Source organism: Triturus cristatus, chromosome 7, assembly GCF_964204655.1.
Source record: "Triturus cristatus chromosome 7, aTriCri1.1, whole genome shotgun sequence".
In the NCBI taxonomy this organism is placed as follows: domain Eukaryota; kingdom Metazoa; phylum Chordata; class Amphibia; order Caudata; family Salamandridae; genus Triturus; species Triturus cristatus.
This window is the reverse complement of record NC_140590.1, coordinates 1,358,077,135-1,358,100,333: the sequence shown is the minus strand read 5'-3', so window position 1 is coordinate 1,358,100,333 and position 23,199 is coordinate 1,358,077,135. Positions and strand designations below refer to the sequence as shown.

The following is a 23,199-nucleotide window of genomic DNA, read 5'->3' as shown; positions in this document are numbered from 1 at the left end:
CCCTGTTCCAAGATGTAAGTTGAGCTAAAGGGAGAGAGTAATTCTGAGACAACCAGTCAGGTCCCCAGATGCCCAAACGCCTCAGTTAAGGAATTTCTCATGATGCAGACTGCTGTTTAAGCCCCTTCGTTTCTGGTCCACAGCAGCAGTATCACTGTCTCTAAGTATCTGTTCAGCAGGGTGTTGTCCATGTCTCCAGGGTCAGCTGACATAGAGGGCAATCGTTTTAGCTCACATTTATTCAAAACCGGTACTGCATAGGCTGCAGCGGTTATTGGAGCCTGGGTTCCTCTTCCACGGGGCTTAACATGCAGAGCTCAATTTGTTGCCTGCAGACACTGCTTAATACAGCTATACTAAAAACATTTCACTATGGTTGCCCTAGCGAGGCCGCCAATTCTTTCCGCAAAGATTAAGTGCATTTATCCCCATTAGGTAGTCAGTTATGCATTGAACTAATGTTGACTTTTGCAGTGCAACAGGTTTCCACAACGTAAGAAATTTACATTTTGGGGGGGAAGGGGGCATGGATGGCCAGTTAATCATCTGAATCTATGGCGGGGTAGACTCATGGCGGTCACAAGGCAGGTAGATACCTTGGCTTCATGTAGGAAACGTCTGGCGAATTCTGGATTGATGCAGCTTTAATCTTTACCCCAAGCAAGGGCAGTGGTACTACAGTGTTCTGGGTGTGACTAGGGTGGGCCCTACAGCGACTGTCCCTGGCCTTTCGTGAGTACTTTGCAGTACTGCCCTGGAGATGTTGGGGAGTAGGTGCTTGCACCATGGGATGACACTATGGCCCTGTCCCATCCCCCTAAGGAACTAAAGATGTAATGGCCATCTAGTTGGTCAAACATGACTCTCAAGAAACTTCTGGCTTGGTGATTCAGTGTCTAAATTACTGTAAAAAATGAAAAAAATTGCGTAAGAATATATTTTGGAGATACTATGAAAATGTAAATTCAATACTTTAATAAATGGGGTGTATTCTTGTTTTTTCGGTTTAATAAATACAGCTTGAAAAATGTTTATACTCAAATGCAACATTTGGAGGGTCTTGGGCTGTTGTTTTTGGGGCGAGCTAAGAGGATGCAATTATTTGAATGTTGGATTAAGCCAGCCTCTTGGGCCTTCCCCTCCCCCACTCCTTATGGCAACACCCCTTCTTGTGAATGTTCAGTTCTTTCCTGTGTTTAACAAACTTGCAGTTCCCTTTCACACGTTGCAAATACAGATGAACTGCTCTTCTTGAATAAGGAACTTGTCCTTTCATTTGTACTGTGACTGCCTGGGGAAAGCGCCCATGAGTTCTTGTTGAACTAGCACCTAAAAATATGCATTAGACTAATGACGGTATCCTCTCTGAAATACTGTGCGGTGCTTTCTTGCTCTATTTTGCCTGTACTTTGGACTGACTGGGGTGGTATTCACCCTAATAATCTACCAAGGAGACATTTGATTTTAGATGATAAATGGAACTTGTTAGTAAGAATGGACTCTTTGCCCTACCGAAAAGAAAAATCCAGTCAGGTATTAAGACTATGCACAATGAATATGTATCAGGAACATTTGCATAAACAAATTTAATGGCATGTTACGTGTGCTCATATGAGTTAACGACGCCAGTACTTGGGTGCAAGAAGTGCAATTATCCGCAACATGCATGTGCAGCCACCAATCCGCCACAGAATGCAGGAATGAGGCCTCGGTGCTTACAGACGGGACATCTGGGGGAACGCACCAGTGCGCAGCCAATTAAAGCTCAGCCTAAAGGAGATTCATATGTACCCAAACTCATCCCTTTTCGCGACCCAAACACACGGTTTGGGATTTTGAAAGGTCCTGGGTGTGTCGTCAGGTCGGTTCAGAAACTGTATATTGCTACATAGTTCCTCCTCTAAAAGGCAGTCCAGTCCCATCGCGGTGTATGTCGTGGCCAGAGCAGGTAGACCCTGATCACACTTCTCATACATATTAAAGAACGTATGTCCAGCATTTGCTGAGTCTCATGCAGAATCTTGAGGTAAGCCCATGAAGCGATAATGGTACGGTTCTTTTTTACCTTCGGATTTAAAGTGGGTCATGAATGACTCCTAGGGAGTATATGAATATCAAAGCTAGCCTTAAAATGGAGCCTTATGTGGCATGGGTAGATATCTGGGATAGTCCTTTCAACCAGATTTAGGCTTGGCCAGGTGAGGTGACATCTGGGTTTTCCCTTGAGCCAATTTGACCCAATTAAAGTGTTAATCTGCCCAAGTGACGAGTATTCGCCTCAGAGTCTGCTCCATTTTATCTTCTTTTGCAAGCATTATATTGTTTATTCTAAGAGGTTTTAGTTCCTCTAATAAGAGAATGTGGCATTAGAAGATGTGGCGATGCCCTGTTGTATTTGCAACAGCTAAACTCCCCCACTCTCTGTAATAAAATGTGCTCCCTTTTAGGTCGAGCATTTGAGACCTCGTGTATATACTTTATTATATATATCAATTTCTCCATCCTCAGAACGCCGGCGACCTGCAGTTCGGTGCGTGCCAGGGTAGAGGAAACCCTTACATACAAAAAACACCATGTCGCAGAACTGTGCCGAACTCTGCGTGGCACACACTCCTTCCCAACAAATTTTGCAAGCTTCATAGAGGTTCCATAGTGATTATATATTTCATGGCCAAACTAGCCCAACACGTTTCGGCCTATACACGCCTTGATCACAAGTCATTTTGAAGTGTGACAGTTGTAATTGAGAAATGCAGTTGGAGGGGAGAGCTGTTCGTTTTAGAAGTAACCGTGTTGGAGAAGAGACATCATAACGGACTTCGGAACTACTTATATAAACCATTTTTTCCTCTTAATTTAAATGCAGTTTCTCATCCTGCGTATGCAGACTGGTAATAATTATTCATATTTACGTGTATGCAGCAAACAATATATGTGAATATAACAAACATACTACATATTTATATACTGTTAATCGCACTTCCGCACTACTCCTGGAAATAATATGTTACACTGTGGAAGACGCGAGGTAAGAAACGCGATCTCCACCTTTTAGTTGTCCCTTTTCGATTGTTGGACAGCTGGGTATCTGTGGATGGCAGGTGACTAAGCATGGAAGGGGCACCGCAACTGTTACTGTAAATGGCCACTTCATGACTCTGCCCTTCCAAGCTATTACCTGAACATATATATATATATATATATATATATATATATATATATATATATATATCACGCTCACTCTCCGTCTTGTTTTCCCTTACACTCACGATCGGGTGCTTTGATGCGTGGTGACGGACACCGCGCGGATTTAAAATCCACGGCTCACGGTATACAAGGATATACCAGCTCTCACCGGAACATAACAACTCCAAGTTTAATCGGAAGAAGTATACACAGTTAGACGCGTTTCGGCTTGCTGCCTTTGTCAATAGAGGCCGGTGCCGACATGCCGCAGATTTAAATACAGCAATGCTAGTTGACATAGACAGAGGACACCTTGACTTGCATCAGTCAAGGTGTCAGCCATTGTTAAACGGGTAACTCAATACGGGTTAAACTAAAATTGTTCAAACCTCAAACAAACAATCTTATTGAAAGTCCCACATTGTGAACTTTTATGGCATGCATTCTTATTTTGCCCTGAATGGGCTAAAGTAATAAATGAATTATGCATAGATTCTATTACTTTTCCTTATATATCAATGAAAAATGGAGGTGCTGAACATTACATCAATCTCGCCCTGGATGGGCTAGTCCTCTATCTACATCCTCTAAAATTAAAGGTGTATTGCCTCCCTCATGTTTGAGTACCCCAACAGATTTCCAATCATTTTGTTGTCACAGTACTGCACAAACTTCCAGAATCACATTGATATAGAAAACATTATAAGTGTACAGCCATTTCCTCCCCACTATTGAGACCACCTGGCCTCTTGGTCTGATTGTCAATATATATATATATATTGCAGCTAATATTTAGTTTCTTTCCCCTCCAAATTAGCATTAAGTAGAAGTCTATATTGCTGTAAGTATTCTGAGCTGATATTGCGTAAAGCATAGAATACTCACTAAGGAGAACACAATTTCTCCGTATTAAAACTATCTAAGAACCCCGTTTTTGGAGTCCTGATTAGTATCTGTCTCACGCCTGTCCTTGTGCTAGCTTGGCGGCTTAAGACTCGGAGGGCCAGATGTATCAAAGGGTTTTACCCATTCTGTGTCTATGGGAAAATGTGTTCATACATACGGCCCTGCCAGAGCAGCCACGCAGAAAGGAGTGGGCCAGCGGGGAGAAGTCATTGATGGAGGGATCCAGAGAGATCGGGCTGCACAGGACCCAGGACAGTCAATCATTCTGATGCAGGTAAGTCCCAAGCACTGTCTAGTGAGAGTGCACAGACGCCCTCTCTAATCACAGGTTTAGCAATTCCCCTCGACCCCTGTTAATGCTCAACAGAGACCCCATCTGCCCCATTTACCCTGCCTCTACACATCTCCCAGTAACGGTCTTCTGACATTGAAATGCTTGCCCAACGCAAGCAAGGCCAGCTTTAGCGCTGGTGGCACCCAGTGCAACAATGTTTGTTTGCGCCCCTCACTGACTACTGCCATGGATTCCCTCACTACCACCCTTTAACAGTGCCCCTCAAGTTGGCATACCCACTGTCTCTCAGATGCATAAAATTCGTTTTATAGCACCACTCATCCCAGTGTAGGATGTCAGAGCACTTTGCATCACACACACATTACACAGAGACAATCAATCGTACGTGTGTAAATCAGTGTGTAGGAACCATTACATAAGACAGCTGACTACAAGGTGTAGGAGTCACATGTCATCCATACTGGTAGGCAGTATAGTTTATGAGTGCTTGGTCTGGAGAAGAACAAATTCAGAATTTAAAACATAACACCATGGTTGGGGATGTCTTTACTAATAGGAATTGATTTCTACCCAAATTAACCCTTTTTGCAAAATTAGGGTAATGAAAAACCGGGTAAAAAAATCATAAGATCTAATCTATACCTTGCAGTTTGCATGCAGCTCTTTGATCACAGTTCATAGCTTCTGTTCTTCATAAGGATTTTAACTTATAAACTGCATGTAACAAAAGGATCTCTCTGACAAAATCAGTAACCCTCTGACCTATTTACATTACATGCACTTTGTGACATGCATGGCACATGCTCTTTGCAGCAGGCACATTAATAACCCTCTGCTCTACCTTACCATGAGTCAAAACTTCCACTAAACACAACTCCAATCTCTCCAGCAGAAACGTTAATCACCAGAATTGTCTTGACATTTTGATTTTTGCCAGGAAATTGCTGGAGGCAAGGGACGTGGCAACAGGCGCTTTTAAAATCATATTATACTTGCAAACAAGCCCCCACCCCGACGTCACCACCCGGTGCGGTGGCACCGTTCGCACCGCCCTAGAGCTGACCCTGAACGCAAGCTTCATAATGAAATACATAAACATTAATGAACGTGGTGCAGATGAGTTTTAGCAGAAGATCGACCATCGTTGTACAAATATGTGTACCAGGTATCCAAGTCACGCGACGATTGACCGATCGAACACCTCGTGCTTATAATGGACATCTTAATATGACCTGTGAGTGGACATTTTGTTTTAGTTTATTTGCACCATTCCGGTTCACATAATTTGTAACACAAAAGCCCTGGATTGGAAGCAAGATCTCCTCCTGGCCTGGAATCATTGGCAACCCTACATGAGGGTCACGCTACACCTCTTAGTACATGGCAACTGACTTACCTCTTAATACATTAACATGGTTTTCAGGCCTGGGGCAAGAATGTTTCTCTGTTCATGTTTAAGAACTCTTACTTTTGATGTTTATACAAATAATCTGAGGTACTCCGTTGAAACACTATCCTGTGTTAAATATCTGTATTAATTTTGAAGAGGTCTTCTATTCTAACATGTTTTTTGTTGCATGATTAACTTGCCAAATATTTTCAAGGCTTGGCTCTCCCAGTTAATTTGTGCCACGCCCCCCCCCCCCCTCCCCAACCCTTTATGCTGCAGAGGCATTTCCTCGCACTCTGGCCTTGTGGTGTATCTTGGGCAGTGTTGCCAGATTTTGGAACACTTCTCTAACAAAGCCAACCAAAGAGTAGCCAATAGCGCTACCTGAAGGAGGGGCTGGTGGCACAGGGATGCAGGCATGAATGAAGATTGGTAACTGGACTGGCAAGGCGCATCCTTCTGCTGGCGGATTCTTTCGTCTCCAGTCAGTCCTAGCCTGGCTGCTCAGGCAATGTATCAGTGCCCCCTTTCTCTTCCATGTGGTCTGGTCATGGGCAATTGGAATAAGTGGGCACTAGGTCATCAGCTGGTCCAGGAAATGGCACTGCATCTTAAGTTTTAAAATGTACAAAAACTGAGTGACAGCGGTGGAGTGCAGTTGGAGGCACAGAACATAACACACGAGTCGGAACGGCATCTTGTAAAATGCATACCCCTGAACCTTTTGAAGGCACTTTGCAGATGACACAGCTAATTTTAGCGGTAGACTACAGATGTATTTTTTTTTATCTTTACTATGACATTTTACCTTTCAGCAGTGTGTATTTAAAACAAACTGGATAACCCTGATTAGACATTTAACACTTCTGCAAGCTTCCCTCGGCTCTCCCTACAACACTTCAAGCTACCAGACACTGCTCCCAATGCTGCAAGCTTCCACACGTTCCTCATTTCTGCAAGCTTCCCTCGGCTGCCCCTGCACCACTGTAAGCTACCCGGCACTGCTCCCAATGCTGCAAGCTTCCACACGTTCCTCATTTCTGCAAGCTTCCCTCGGCTGCCCCTGCACCACTGTAAGCTACCCGGCACTGCTCCCAATGCTGCAAGCTTCCACACGTTCCTCATTTCTGCAAGCTTCCCTCAGCTGCCCCTGCACCACTGTATGCTACCCGGCACTGCTGCCAATGCTGCAAGCTTCCACACATTCCTCATTTCTGCAAGCTTCCCTCGGCTGCCCCTGCACCACTGTAAGCTACCCGGCACTGCTCCCAATGCTGCAAGCTTCCACACGTTCCTCATTTCTGCAAGCTTCCCTCAGCTGCCCCTGCACCACTGTAAGCTACCCGGCACTGCTCCCAATGCTGCAAGCTTCCACATGTTCCTCATTTCTGCAAGCTTCCCTCGGCTGCCCCTGCACCACTGTAAGCTACTCGGCACTGCTCCCAATGCTTCAAGCTTCCACACGTTCCTCATTTCTGCAAGCTTCCCTCGGCTGCCCCTACACCACTGTAAGCTACCCGGCACTGCTCCCAATGCTGCAAGCTTCCACACGTTCCTCATTTCTGCAAGCTTCCCTCTGCTGCCCCTACACCACTTCAAGCTACCCGACACTGGTCCCAGTGCCATGAGCTTCCTTCCACATGTTCCAATATCGGCTTGATATAGCCTAAAACATATTCAGAAATTAAACTATAATTGAACTACCCCGGAGCGGGGCCCAGGAGCAGCAGCAGTTATGAGAGTATCGCAGGTTCAGCTGACCCTTGCTTCAGCAGACACTTCCTCCATCCTTCTCCCACTTCCTTAGCTACTCTGCCTTAGCTCCTCCCTCCACTCCCAGGGTTCTCCCGGCTCCACCATGACCACCAAGTAGTTGGGCTTCCAGGTGGAGACAGAGATCGAACGATGCTGCTGTGAGTGCCAGTGGGACAAGATTTTCAAGCAGGTCACGCAGCTACCAGCCAAGCACATCGCCAACGGGGAAATCCTGTCAGCTGGTTGCTGCCAGCAAGCTTAGCCTACCAAAGCCTCAGACTTTCCTCGCATGGCAGCCGAGCAGCGGCTCACTGTGTCTGGTGAGGGAAAATGGGCAGAGGCGCTTATATAACCACCCCCCCCCCCCCCGCCCGCCCATCAAGTCTCACTTTAAATCTAATGTTTTTAACCAAACATCCCATATATTGCCTTGTGGTCTGATAAATCTAAAAACATTAAAAAAACATTCAATTGCTGCTACTGCCCTAAAAAGGAATTCTGCCAAAATGTTTCTCCTGAAAGCTTTTAAACAGACTCTGTTAAACATGTGACTAGTGCCGATTTTGTAGATCGTTAGACATTTTGTGCTTGCTTTATAAAGATTCCCCTGGATTTTGAAATGTAAGCAAGACCTATAACATGTTAGCAGTTGTTTGCATTACTATAATTCCTTCAGCAGTGATACAAATATTGATGAAACTTATCAGAAATACAACGATACACACATACTATTTGAAAAGTGTGAGATTGTACAGAGCATGTCCAAATCATAAATAAGTGAATAGAATGATTACTTACATTATGCAGTTTATTTTATCAAAGATGTTTGATTCTGGCTTCTCAAGCAACTAACATTTTTCCAAGCCTCTGATAGCTTTATCATTCGAATGAACATAATTGCCAGAGTTTCTCTTCATCTCACTTCTCATTTCAGTCCCCCCCCCCTCCACCTACCAGTCCGTGCCGGCGATTTTTTAATTCTTCCTTTTGGGACCACTATGTTCTTGCTATATGACCCCTTCAGGGATTTTTAGCACTTGCCGTGTTTTTTTAGGTCCAGCCTGGGCAGTGCATGAGCTGCTCTGTGAGGCATGTTGTATTTGAGTATGGACTTGAAGCTCCGCCCACTCTACGCCCATATTTTTTATTGGCTTGTGTCATTGTCCTTTGTAAATGCTGGCTTCTGATCGGTAAATAGGCTTGTTAGTCCCTCCTTAGTACCGCCTTATCTTCATTTGTAACCTCCCATGAGTACTTGCCCTTTTACTTCTGTTGTTACACTGTATGTCTTATTTAGTCTGTGCCCAATATTTTCTTTAATGAGTTTCTCCTACTGCAGGCACAACATGCTTTCCTGCAACATTCAGGGAATGGATGCACTTCACTTGGAGAAGCTTGGTACCTCACAGGCCTTTTGAATTGAATTTTACAAACCAAGTAATGATTTCAGCCTTTTCCCACAAGTAATTGGGAACCCTTGGATTTAATCTTGGCCCCCTCGTTTGAAGTGACCAATTTTGAATGGAACATAGAAAAAGAAGATGCCATCTGTCTGTTCTCTGAATTAGGAGCCCACGGGCCCACTACTAGCGATTGGTAGTTCACGGTGCCCTTTCACAGTCCTGAGGAAGACCCCGTTGTAAGGATCAAGGTCACCTACGTCTGTTAGGGGTCAAAACGTCGACATTTTGTTGTATATATGCCAGTGCGGGCAACAGTGCTTTTATCATTGTGCCTATTCAACGACATAATGGCTGCTAATTGATTTGTTTGTATATAATCGTCATGTACGACAAACCGTTTCTTTTTAGAAGAATATTGTTGATGTATATATTGTCCCTCCCCTTTCTGCCCTCATTTAACCCTCACTTTGCACGAAAGTCCTTCCCTTCACCCTTCTACACGTTCGGGGCTCTTTTGTATACCTGTGTTCCAGATGTTTTACTGAATTTTGAGCATTTTGATTGATGTTCAATATGAATAAATAATATTGAGCAGAATTTCATATTTCAAGTAAGTTTAATGGATTTTTCATAAATATTTGTGTTCTTTCAAATTGTCCCACTGGGAACGTCTATTCTCTGTTCCTGCAACATTCAACGTGCCATGTGCACTTTCACTTTCCAAGCAGCCCGGGACAATGGCGGCTGCTTCTTTGAAATGAAATAGGTCTCGCATTTACAAGAGTTTTGGCAATTGGCATTGTAAATGACAATGCCTTTTATGTATGTGTTACTTATCCAAACAGATCAATAAAAGGCATTGTCATTTACAATGCCAGTAGCTTAAGCTCTCGCAAATGTGAGATCTATTGCACTGCAAGTGCTTGTTTTGTTAGGGGGGAACATTTTTGAGTTTTCAGTTCACTTGTCACTTGTGAAGGAGGGTGTGGACCAATGCGTGAGTACATGATTGTGCGCATCTCAGTAGGATAGCATGCAGTGGCGGAACATTGGTGCATTTGTGGATGGATGTGGATTTGAAGTTAATTGTACACGCATGATTTGATAATACATGTAATTTAGCCTTCGACATGCTATGGGTTTAAACACCATTCTAAGATGGCGGTGAAACTAAGCTTGCTGTACGAAAGTTGTTTTGTATCCAGAAGAGAGCTACATGACAAATCGTTTTGGAGGTTGGTCTGTTTTCCATTTCTATAGATCACGTGACTGCACAGCAACACCCTTAAATCACTTGTGGTGCAGGCATTCAGGCAGATACTGGACACAGGCGATTATTTACTGTGCTGGTTCATTGAGACCGCATTATTTTTAAACGTCAGAAGTTGCTTTTTTGTGCAATTGGGTATATGTGGGTACCAGGTGATGAGATTTCAAACTGCCTTGGCTATCACTTGTTTAATTTGTGGTTCACACAATGGGTGATTTTTAACTTCAATAGGAACATACTCTGGACCACTGAATCACTTCAACCAGTGTTCATCACTTCAGCTGGTGCTCCCACCATATTCACTTGGCTCACGTACAGGCTATCACTACTGGTGATTCTATATCACTCTTTGAACATGCACGGGACCACAGAGTCTCTTTAATTAGTGTTCACATTATATTTACATGGCGCACATTGCGGCTGACAAGCCCCATACACCAGAGCCAACGATCAACGCGCTTCCTTTTAGGTTCACTGTAAAACACACAACTGCCATCACATACATCCACTCAAATCCAAAACACAGAAGTAAAAAACATTTACATTACAACGCCAATAATCTCCCAACTCAAAAAAATGCGAGACCTATTGCATTGCAAATGCTTGTTAAAGAGTGCCATCGCCAAAAGAAAACAGATGGCATTCTGACGTCAAGCACCTCCTTTTGCACTTGGTCACTTTTTCAGTTGCTAACTTAGGGGCATCTCTTTGATGGTTTTGTCAAGGTTTTATAACTTTAACACTATAGGAAATTGATTCGGACTATCTAGCTAAATAGTTTTAATTATGCTATGTTTTATTATCTATTTTTATTATGTATTTACTTATTGCTGCCAGCGAATTTTGTTAGTACATGTTATGTTAAAAAATTGTATAAAGCGCTCGTACACCACAACGGTTTCATGGCGTTATAGGATAAAATGCAACAGTGTACTGGACCAGATGTTTATAGGTAGGCCTGAGTGAATAAGAAAGTTTTACATGAGGTTGTGATGATGTTTTAATGTCTCAATGTTTGTACTTTGCTTTTATGTCCGCTCTTTGGTCCCGAAATAAAGTATTCTCGTATTACTTGAACTAAAAAAAAAAAAAAAATACTGTAAGACATTGCACTTTTTTACATCTAGCATTTTTTCTGGCATTGGTTAGTAACACAAATTATGTGCATCGACACTAGATTAGTGCATCACTGTATAAGAGTGTGGTGAAACACTTGCGGCACCTTCATCACTGTTAAATATTTTACTTGGTCCTAAAGCAGGGGGTCAGGAATCTCAAAAAGGGGGATGTCTAGAACTATAGGGGTGGGGTCACAAGAAGGGGATGCCCAGGTCGGTAGGGTCAGGATTCAGGCACAAGAGGGGATGCGCAGGGTGGTTCTCAATAGAGGCTAACATTACAGTCGCATATTTTAGATTTCTCCTAGAGAAAATGAACAAATGATGCAAGCACACCCTTTTTGAGGATGGGCGAGAGTGTTCAACCCTTTGAAGATGGTCATATGGAATTAACACTTCGTGAAGGATCTCACCGGAGTTCAAAACTGGAACAATATACACAACACTTTAATTTTTTCTTTAATCCAGATATTTCCAAGCGTTCCTGAGATGATGGTGCGCAATAAAAAGGAGAATCTGTCATAGCGCCTTGAATGACCAGTACTTGCGAAACTATTGCTGTGGGTGTGATGTGCATGAAGAATGTGGTTAAAGGGGCAAAGCAAACCTTCTTACAAAACACATCAAATACATTTATGCATGGACTTAGGACACATCAGTCAAGTAAAGCATGTTAATGTGATGGGGGGGGGGGGGGTGTTGGTCACCTACATTTTATCCGAAAACATGCTTTTTACCCTGCCCGCCTTGTTTATTAGAGAGCGCAGCCCCGACATTGGTGGAGACCCCTCCCCCTTGCTTAAAAGGTGAATGTGTGAACATGCAGGGGGTGAGAGAGGGGCTCATAGAGCCAAGATGGATGGGTGGATGTACAGTAGCTCAGCGCGGCCCACCCCGTGCACAAAGCCCCCCGGGTGCCCGTGACACTGAAGGATGACACGGCAATAGACGAGGGGAGGATGCCGGCTGCTGGGGGAGGGGGCGCTACAGCCCTGTCGGCACCGTCCGCAGCGCTGTGATGCTCATGTCTGCAGACAGATAAAGATGTGGCGCGTGTGATCATGCCTGCGCAAGCAACTGCCACATGACACGGAGCGCCCAGAGACATGTCGTGCCGAGAATGAGAGTGCGGAATCCGAGCCGGCACCATGTGCGAGGCAGAGAGCGACGAACTGGTACTGCTCGGCGGGGGCAACAGACAGCGCCAGTGGACCCCTCCCCCACTCCCACCGGCCAATGGAGTGGGTGCGTGGGGAGTTACAATGAATGTGCCGCGACTGAGCTATTACTAACATTACTGTGCAAGTCTAGATGTGCTGTGAAGACAAATAAACCCCCTGGCATCGTGCACTTTTAGTTACGCTGCATGCACAGCGTTCTATGTGTACTCAGAGCTGTGAACGAAACTCAGAAGAGCTGACAACAAACAAGGGAACGCTCAAAATCAGGCAGGGGACAGACCTGCTAACATATTGGGTCATGTTAGAATTCATACCGGGCAAAGTGAGTATGCAGTTTATTTGATATATCGTTGCAGTATAGCACCTACAACCCATTTCTAAGCGCTTTTAATTTGGATGAAAGAACGTAGGCACAGATAGATGAAGCGATTGCCAGGGATTACACAATGAAGGTGTGGGGGGGAGCTAGGATTAGAACCCAAAGCTGCTGGCTCTGCAGTCTTCCCCTTAGCCAGTATACGTCATCACCTGCTGTATGCACTGGGCTGGGCGGGTCCTGGGGAAAGCATGCTAGACCGTGCACGTGCTCGCCCCTAGGACGCAGCACATTCACTGAGCCTTATTCCAGGGTATTTGCTCGATACAGGTGACCAGAGAAGGGAGGGGCTGGATGCACACTCAGCATGTCACTGTCGCCCTTGTCCTGCCCTGACCTCCAGCAGAGACATAAGGAGATTGTGCTGTTCACTCGAAGCTGTCCACATGCTTCCTACTTATGCACAGGGGCTCTCTGCTGCAGAGATACGCACCCTTAAACAAGCTGGAGGCCAGCCCGCCCTACTGAAACATGACCATCCAGGTGTGCAAAATTCCTATAGCGATCAGTGACAAAACCTGCCGCATAACAGGTAAATTCACATTGATCATGAAAGGCAAGACCAGAAATATAACTGTAATTTTACTTGTACTTATACAGCGCTTACTACCCCTGATGAGGTGTTCATTGGAGCGCTTTACGTCAGGCAGCGTGCTGCTCTGGGACCCAATTTTAGTGGTTGGTCCAGTGTCTATTGATACCAACTATACCAGTCATGTGATATTAAGACAGACCTGCCGAGGATAGGGGAAAGAGCAGTTCCTGTTCTGCTCTATGCAGATGACGCTGTGTTACTTGCCCGTACCCCCCATGGGTAGCAGTTGCTAATCGATGGCTTTGTGAGGTTTATGGAGAGTCTGGATATATCCCCGAACCTCACAAAATCATACGTGATGGAAATGGGGAGCAATTTCTCTATTGGGTCACACATACTAGGTAAAGTCCCAGCATTTTCCTATTTAGGAATAATATTTGACGGCCGATTAAACTTTAAGCATTTACTCGACAATAAAGCCCTGTCTCTGATTAAATCTACAGGTGCAATTATGAACTATGGACTAAGACTAGGGTATTGGACCCCGGACGTGATTTTAAAATTGTACAATTCAATCTGCTGTGCCAAGGTTTTGTACGGAAGTAAGGTCTGGGGATTTGTAAAGCCCAACAATCTACAAAGGGAGGAAAATAAATACATGAGGCGCTTGTTGAAGATACCGAGCAGCACCCCTGCTATTATAGCACACAAAGAACTAGGGGCCGGGTACATCTCGGATATTATAGCGGTTAAACCCCTAGTATTCTGGTTAAAAATTTGGCTAAGCGAAGCGCTTGGACTGACAAGGATGGTGGTCCAGGACTGTCTCACACTGGACCACGCTATGAAAATCCCTTGGTTAAAATATGTGAGGGATGGTTTTCATAACTTGGGTCGCTCAGCCCTGGTCTCCGATATAGTCACTTTAAACCAGAAAGACAAGACGGACATTAAAACACTGTACATAAAGTTCAGTCAGTCACAACGGGAGACTACCGAATTAGAAAAGGAGTCTCTCAGAAATTACGTTTTATTGAAGTCTACCCCGACTATAGCACCCTATCTAATCCTTTTGACCAGTCCTCATGAGAGGTTCTTAATAACTCGCCGAAGATTAAACTTGATAGACTAAATCCTGGGATCTCCAAGGGGTTTTATGAGAAATGTAGAAGAGAGAGGGCCCTGTGGCTGCGACGATCTGTCTCCACAGGATACCTCTCATTTTCTTTTTATCTGCTCATATTATACTTACCCAAGGAGAAGGTTTTTAAAGACTTTACTCAGGAATACTGGTATTAAGCAGATTTGCGTTGCTTTGTTATTTTTAAAAATGTCCTCAGATGTTTTTACCCTCCATTGTGTTGTACATTTTTTAAAGATTGCATTTAAATTAAGAACCTCGAGAGGGATTTGTAATAATTAGAACTGAGTGTGTTGTCACATCTGAGTTTTGACAATTTTTATGGTGTTTTTAGAGTTTTTTTTATTCTAAAATGTGTATGTAATGCCTTTTAACCTAGGATATGGACTATAACGTTAGCGGAGACATCAATATAGGGAAGAAATTTCGATATGTTTAATTCTATTTTAACATTGTGAATGCTTTTATGATTTATCTCAAATCGAATAAAGAACTATAATAATAATAATAATAATAATAATAATAATAATAATATACCAGTCATCTATAAGCATATATCCAATGCTGCATGAATCCCACTCGGACTGCCCATAAACGCCTACAGATAAAGCCAAACTAGATGACTCCTGTAGCACCCTACCTGCCTCTCTGCCAAAGAACTCACTACCCAACCACAACAACAAGAAATGAGACAGCCAAGGTCAGCCGAGTGCTGAGAAGTCTACATGAGAAATGAATGTGAATGTGACATTTGACAGATTTTCAATGTAAAAAACAAACATATATAGAGGTACTCCCTTTCAGCTGATGTTTATCACGCCCCTCCATTTCTACCGCACAATTCCCCACAGCACAATATGTCTGCATCAGCCCCCAAATCAACATGATGAGTTCCAACATCCAAAACGGCCTCCTGGTCCCCGCTTCTTGAAAATCGACGCAGCTTCTCACTACCTAGAAGCGTCCACCTGGAGCACACTCTTGGGTAAACTCTGAAGCAACACAGCCTCATGAAAAGCACTTCAAAACACACAAAAGGGCCTAATCGCAAAAGCACTGTGGAGTAACTCAAGTGGTACTGCTGCGGTACTACTCTGTACTCTTTTAAGCCTATAAGAAGGGTCTCCAAGACCTCTGAAGTAGGAATGCTCAGGGAATACTCATTTACAAATAATACAACCAGTAAGAGCCGTCTTCGAACTTTTACCAAAATGGTAGTTGGACTTTTTGGGGGAGATTCACAAAGGCACGTCAAATCTTACTATCAGAAAATACAACTTTATGTACTACAGAATGCTTTGTCAATAGCCCCTATAGTCTCTCCACACACAGAAATTAAAGAGTATTGCGAAAGACTTCACGACAGCAGAATCTGAGCATGGGGCAATGAAGTAAACAGTTTGTGAAAGTATGTTGCCGATTGTGTGTGTTGCCTGGGAATCTTGGTATGTTGTTTAGTATTAGTCTTGCGTGACAATCATGATGTCAATTTTAATCTAAAAAGCAGCATCCATACAACTACTGTTTGGAGAAGTGCAGGGTTAAGTATGTAGTCCATGGTAAAAGAAGGACAGATGGCTAACACATGAAAACTCAACGAAAAAACATTTACTGCAGAGCGCATCCATCCTTCACTCACTGAGCTTATGGTAGATCTCAAAGGCCGGCTCTGTGAACCTTCACCTGAAGAAGACCCCAGTAGAATATTGCGAACTCAGATCCCAGTAGAATATCCAACCCCTGGACCGGAGCGAAATATTCGCATCCCAGTGGACTATTCGAACCTTGGACCGCAATGTAATATTCAAATCTCGGACCCCAGTAGAATATTCCCACCATGGATGCGATTGGAACAGCCATCCACGAATAGCAGAGGAATATTTTCACCTTTGACCCCAGTGGAATGTTCTGACCACGGTGGAATATTCGAACCTTGGATTCCAGAGGAATAGTCGGACCCCTGTGAACTATTTGAACCACGGATCCCAGTGATATATTCTGACTTCAGGGGAATATGTTTAACCCTTCAGTGTACGATTGTGGCCACGGAACCCAGTGGAAGGCTCGCATCTTGAGTCATGCATCATTCTCAAACCCCGGTTGATACGTTTCGAGCCATTCAAATGGAAAGTTCAGAGTCACCTCAACCAGATGTAGTTCAGCCACTCCACTGGAATGCAAAGAGCCAGTCCATGGGTGTATGAAGAGCCCCCACAGAGGAATGTTCTGAGGGGAACCCCGCTCCCCCACTACCGATCAATCCCTCAAATGTTTCCATCCTCTGTTTCACATTCCAACCTCCCAAAGTGAAAGTCATGATCGCCCTGTAGAATAGTCTGTCCCCCTCAACATGGGGAATGCTCGCAGAACCCCAGTAGATTGCTCTGAGCCCCTGTACCCCCAGTAGATGGTTACAGCATCCTCCAGGCAGGTTGTTTGAGGCCTTTGGAGGAATGTGTTTGAGACCCACAGGCTGGTGAAATGTTGAAACTCCACAGGGAAATCTTCTGAGCCCCACAAGAATGTTCTGGAATATGCCCAAGTGTAGTGCTTTATGTCCCAGGTAGTATGTTGAACGAATAAAATAGAATGTTCTAACCCCATATCCCACCACCTCCATTACCACCCTTCAAAAAGAATCCCCAGGGTAACATCATTCCACTCAAGTACATTTTACAATCGCAGTATGACAAAATGGAATGTTCCGAAAGTCTAATTCAATCCTAAATTAATAGAATATATCCTATGGACTTGTGCACCCACGAACATGCCCCAGCACCCCTTTGAGAATGTTCTATGTTCACCTTCCTTTTAGAATCTAGATCTAAGCCTTCGCCACTATCGACATTTCAGCCATTTGCCCCAATATTATGATCGAAGCCTGGTGGCATGGTTATCTAGAGCACCTGTCTCGGGCAACAAAGTGAATATTCCAAAGCTTGAGCCATGCAACAGGGTTGGACGAGGACAGGAAATAGGCCTGGGCACCGAAGTAAAATTGGCCACTGTTAGCGAACCACATAGCTAAATGAGTGGTCGTGTTTCCAAATACGGGCAGTTTTTAACTAGTAAAACCCTCAGTGTGAGTGTTTTCAAGGTATGGAAGACTGCACGGATTTGTGTTTGGTGCAAACATTGTTTATGTTAACATCAGGGAAATCAACAGTAAACGCAGGCCCAGTAGACCATAAAACTGGCCCACAAACAGCCCTAAAATCGACCCACACAGTGATCTGTCAGATCAGCCCCGTGGGCACTGTCTGATCGCCCGATAGGCCAGCCCGACCATTCCAGCACCCTGCCGCGTACCCTGCAGGTAGAGCGGGGGAGCCGGTACCCTCCTGTCCCACCTAGGATGTCTTGAGACCCAGTCGCTGTATATAGATACACAAATCCCAGAGTGCAAAATACTGCAGGCTAAAAAGCCCGGACTGGCGAAGGCGTTACATGTGAAAATGCAGAAGTTCCACGCTTCTCACTGTGTCATGTTTTGAGCCACGCCAAATTAATAATCAAAACCATCACTGCCCAGGAGAGTGCTTGAGCGCCCGCACATTACAATTCGTCGAGTATACACCACAGTGGAATCCCGAGTCTCGCTGACCACTGTCTCCCAAAGCAAAACGTTCCAAGCCACATCATGAAATGCCCCGAAGTACACCCAGTAACCGCCCACGCCCCTTGACATCCTTCCCCACAGGATTGCTACCTCACTCCACCTCAGAAACCCAAGTTTCCCGCGCTGACTTTTCATTTGACACGCTAATGCATTATGGGAGCTGCAGTCTTGTTGCACTCGCATTGAACTGATTGGATTAGCGCACCTGCTAATGATTTGTAAAATAAAACCCCGTTAATGGAAAGTGGGTGTATCGATGATGAGGGGCAAGGTGGCAACCACACACCCTCTCTGCCTCATAACATGGTGTCCTAAACAGTCCCCCCGTCCATTCCCACTCCTAGTTCACCGTAGTAATGCACTGCGCTTCTTAAGACTGTTCACATCTGCCCTGTGGAGTGAACCTACTTCCAGTGGCATGCGTGCCTATAAGCACCCCTCACCACGCCCCGTGGAACGCTCCATCCCCTTTTAATAGGCTAATGTTGTAACATCCCGCATCCTTTCAATGGTCGAGCACCACGTCTTGTATTCCCAAGTAACGTGTTGAACCCCGTCAGCAGTGGAGGGCTTAGAGCCCCGTCATTCCCTGGCACTCCTCGCTCACCTCCTCGATGCCGCTGACCGTGCCCCTGCAGTGCCCCATCCTGGTGGTGAAGGAGGAGGTGGTTGGGGAGCTCCAGTCCTCCTGGGTCTCACTGATGAACTCGCCGACAGAGATGAGCTCCGGCATTGTGTCCGTCTTGGGGAGAAAACAGCCGCCGACCCCTCTGGCTCCCGTGCCCTGTCTCCTAGCGCACCTCGGGTTCTGCTATCTTTCTCAACCCCGGCCCCTCCAGCTTCTGTAACTGCAAGAAACGGGAACTGCGGGGCGCGCGCTGAGCTCGATGCACGAGCCGAGGAGGCGTCTACACGGACATGAGCATGCGCGAGCGCCCGGCAATCCTTTGCCACAGCATCCTCCCATCAGCAGCAGCTCAGCATCCCAATGCACCTGTACAGCAACCCCAGAGGATCAGCGCCAGCACAGCACCCAGGAACAAAGCACTGGCGGCACCAGGCAAGGAATCCCCCCAAAAAGAACATAGCAGCAGAGTACGGCGCCACGAAGCAGAAGTACAGCATTCCCGGAGCACTCGCACCATTACTACGTCTCTGCATCTTCGCCACAGTTTAGCACCGATACACTCCTATATATCATTTCAACAGATGGCGTTCCACCAGTACAGTACAACTACAGCACCCCCAGATTTCCAGCACTTCATTGGTATCGGCATACCTGGTGCACAACTAAAATATTAACAGCAGCAGCATAACTGACCAGAGCACCAACGCACATATTGAATTGTGGTAGCACCAGCTCGGCTTCCCCAGTGCACCACAATAGTCTTCAAGACCACCCGCCTTCCTCAACATATGACCGACATAGCACCCAACGCTAGAGGGAGCACCGGTACAGTGCCAGGGCAGCACCAACACAGAACCACCAGCCCCAGGCGCGCAACACCCATTGGACTCAAAGGGCTTCAGCCCCCCCCCCCCCCCCCCCCCGTCGTGCCCCATAGACTATCACCACCTCTATATTACCATCACAACAGCAGAGGACACAACTTCAGTACCTCATCGTCAGAGCATAAGTAGTATCCGTAAAACACCTCTATAGCGCCCTCATTACACCATTGCCTGCATAACACAAGTACGGGTTCACTAGGGCACCAGTGAGGCACCGGTCGAAATAGCAGGTGACCTTTTATAGAGCCCCCAAAACGGTGTCTGAAGAGCAACAATAAAGAACAAGTATTGTCAAAGTCAATAGGTCTGAATTTAATGTGGTAATGGATGCAACCAACATTTAAAGCAGACCCATAGACCTAGTCAATGGTAATTTATTTTAAAATGAATTATGTGCCCTAATGCTTGCGTGTGTGTGCGTGTGTATACATATATTCGTATGTATGTTGTGTGTGCCCGACAGAAGGATTGTTTTCACTATTGTTAATTATTGAGGACCCATGAGAAAACGACTGTATTGTATTGGTGTAGCCCTAAAGCCCTTTTCAAGAGGTTGAGTAATTCGCTACTCCATTTGTTCTGCATGGTTGGTAAGAGTGTTTATTTAAAGCGTTCTTAGTGGAGTTTTGGGGATGTGCGTTAGTCCCAGGGGTGTGTGCTGACCTGGTTTGAGGAAACTTCTTGGTGTGTTAAATAATGGTATGCAGCAGAAACATGTGTGAGTGACCAAGTTGCATTTGCAAATACCTACCACAGTTACCATACTTAGTTTACATTTTCTGGAAACTAGCCATGTTGATATTCGAAAAAGCACATCCCTGGAATGCCAGCAGGGCCCACAAGGAAACATCTAAGACACCACAGTAGTGGGTCTATGAGGCCAAACAAAAAGCGGAGGTGGTGCCACCCAGGGGCAATAAGAGACGCCACAGGAGTGGAGCTATATTCAAATCAAATCAAATTAGTCTTTATTCGATATTTTCAATCATAAAAGACACAAATACAATGCATACAAGATCATAAAACAACAATCAATATTTTTTAAAGATGATATAGTCATAGCAGATTGAGATTCCTAAAAATATCTTTCACATTTTTTTCCAATAAAACATACAGTACTATAGAATAGGATTTGAAAATAGTAATACAATGGTGAGTAAGATTAATATCCTTGATTTAAAAAAAATAATTAAAAAACTATAAAACACCATAAGAGAAAACAGTTTATCCAAGAAATACAGTAAATAGAGATCACACCACACCATATAAATAAAAAGGTTGATTAATGCAGGGTAACGACTGCAGAAGCATCCATACCTTTCCTTCTAAGTGCCCATGTCCAGCTCAAAAATTTCGCCATAGCTATAGCTACATCTTCACGTGTGTCTATTTTCAAAATACGCAGTGCAGCTTGACATGATCTTGTGCCAAGATTTAAACAGATCGACTTGAGCCATTTATGACGAGGACCCTTATATGCTGGGCACATAAACAATGCATGTGTTATAGACTCATCCATAATTAAACACATGGGGCATTTGGTGTCTAAGACATCATGCCACTTAGCCGTAAAAGATTTTATGGGAAGGGTACCCACTCTAAATTGGTGGTATAATTTCCTGTCGTCAGGTCGCGCAATAAAATCCCAGTATGCCTGAGGTTTATATCCATACTTGTGTTCTTGGAAGATGCCTGTCAGGGATGTGCTGCTTGTCAATGACATGGACTTATTACAGGCCATGTCCCTATAGAGTGCTTTAAAATTATTTTTTGTTCGGAAAAGATTCCCTACTGGGTCCTCCCATAGATGGCTAAGCCCCATAACAGATAAGGTGCCCTTAATCTTTTGTAGCCATTTCATTTTGGAAGACAGGTCTGCTTCTCTGATATGCTTAACTGCATTAGCATATTGTGCTAACTTTGGGGTTGTCCATATCCGTCTCCAATAAGCCAGGGGTCTAAAACCCACTGCCTCCTCAAATGAAGTGCATCCCAGATCTAATAATAGGGGTTTAAGAGGAGTTGATTGAGGGAGACCAGTCAATGATCTCAAGAACTTATTCTGAGCAAGAACTAGGGGACCTAGATTTTCAAAACCCCAGAGCTCTGCACCGTAAATTATCGATGCCCTGATTTTCCATTTATAGATTGTCAGCGCTGGCCCTACTGGTTTTGTGTAGGATAACCGGTGTTCTTTTAGTAGGGCACCTGCTAATTGATTATGCCTGAGGACCAGTAAATCTATCTGGGGTTTCCAGTTCATCCTCTTGCCCATTGTAACGCCCAGGTACGTAAAGGTATCGGTTTGCTCCAGGGACGCATTATTCATTTCAACCCTGCCTTTCACTATTTTATGTTTGTGCAGCACCATGAACTTGGTCTTATCAATGTTAACTACTAGCTCATGGTCGTTGCAAAAAACAGTGAATCTATCGAGTGCGCGTTGCAGACCAGATTGAGTTTTAGCCAAGATTAAGGTATCGTCTGCAAACATTAGCAGTGGAACCTTCATACCAGCAAGAGTGGGGGCATCGGTTGGCTACGTAGTGTAATATAAAACAACCTTGTTTATAAATAGAGAGAAGAGGGTGGGGGCGAGAACACACCCCTGCCGTACACCCTTGTTTACTGGGAAACAATCTGTTAATTCACCCTGTTGTCCCCACCGTACCTGGGTATAATTAGACTTATGAAGTTTAATGATGAAGCATAGCAACTCTGGAGGCATCCCTGCTTCCTTTAGTGTATCCCATAACTTATATCGGGGCACCAGATCAAAAGCTGATTTTAGATCTATGAATGCAGCAAATAGAGTCCCCTGGCTAGGATCACAGTATTCCAATAAATCATCATGAATCTAAAAACTTGGTCAATGGTACTGACATGACTATGGTATTCACCCAAAAGTGAAGATGGTACAACACAAAGAAACCAGAGACAAAGCCAAAAGGCCAACCCAGAAACAGAGACTGTATGGCTCAAGGATAGCTAGAGACACTACAGAAGTAGGTCTACGGTGTTCACCCTGCAGCAGAATTGGTACATCCTAGAGGATAGTCAGACAAAGCAACAATAGCAGGTCTATGGTGTTCACCCAGAAGAGGGAATGGTACAACCTAAAGGACAGTCAGAAACACCATTGACTCCCTGCACAAAGAGATGACAGTCACAGAGGAGAGGGAACAGGGTAGGTGCAGTAGAATGAATTTGAAAGGGGTGAGAACAGATTGCCACAATGATTCTTGTGGATCCACTGTCTTGTTGCTGAAGAACTCTGTTTTTGTTCTATCAGCCCTCTGTCTTTGGGTTTGTTGTAGGAACACTGGCTGTATTAAACTGGATTTTAATGTTAAAAATGGGAGAAGACTAGGGTTGCCATAGTACAGTAACCCCCACACACACCCAGCCTTCAGAGCCCATGTTTAGTGACCTTCACTATCTTGAAAATGCCCAAAGTGGGTATGGTTGGCCCCGGAGAGCTTTACCCCATTGATTAGGCCAAACCCATGAAT

At 44.6% G+C, this 23,199-nt stretch overlaps 1 protein-coding gene across 1 annotated transcript in view; it reads right to left on the bottom strand.

The window, feature by feature from the left end:
• The window catches only part of LOC146812057 (arf-GAP with SH3 domain, ANK repeat and PH domain-containing protein 1-like), a 1,117,518-nt gene extending 1,098,485 nt beyond the window's left edge, over positions 1 to 19,033 (bottom strand). The window contains exon 1 of the mRNA XM_085619062.1: positions 18,783 to 19,033. Coding sequence (XP_085475188.1) covers positions 18,783 to 18,908 — 126 coding nt within the window. The 5' untranslated portion in view covers positions 18,909 to 19,033. The remainder of the gene's footprint in view (positions 1 to 18,782) is intronic.
• Positions 19,034 to 23,199: the final 4,166 nt, after the last annotated feature.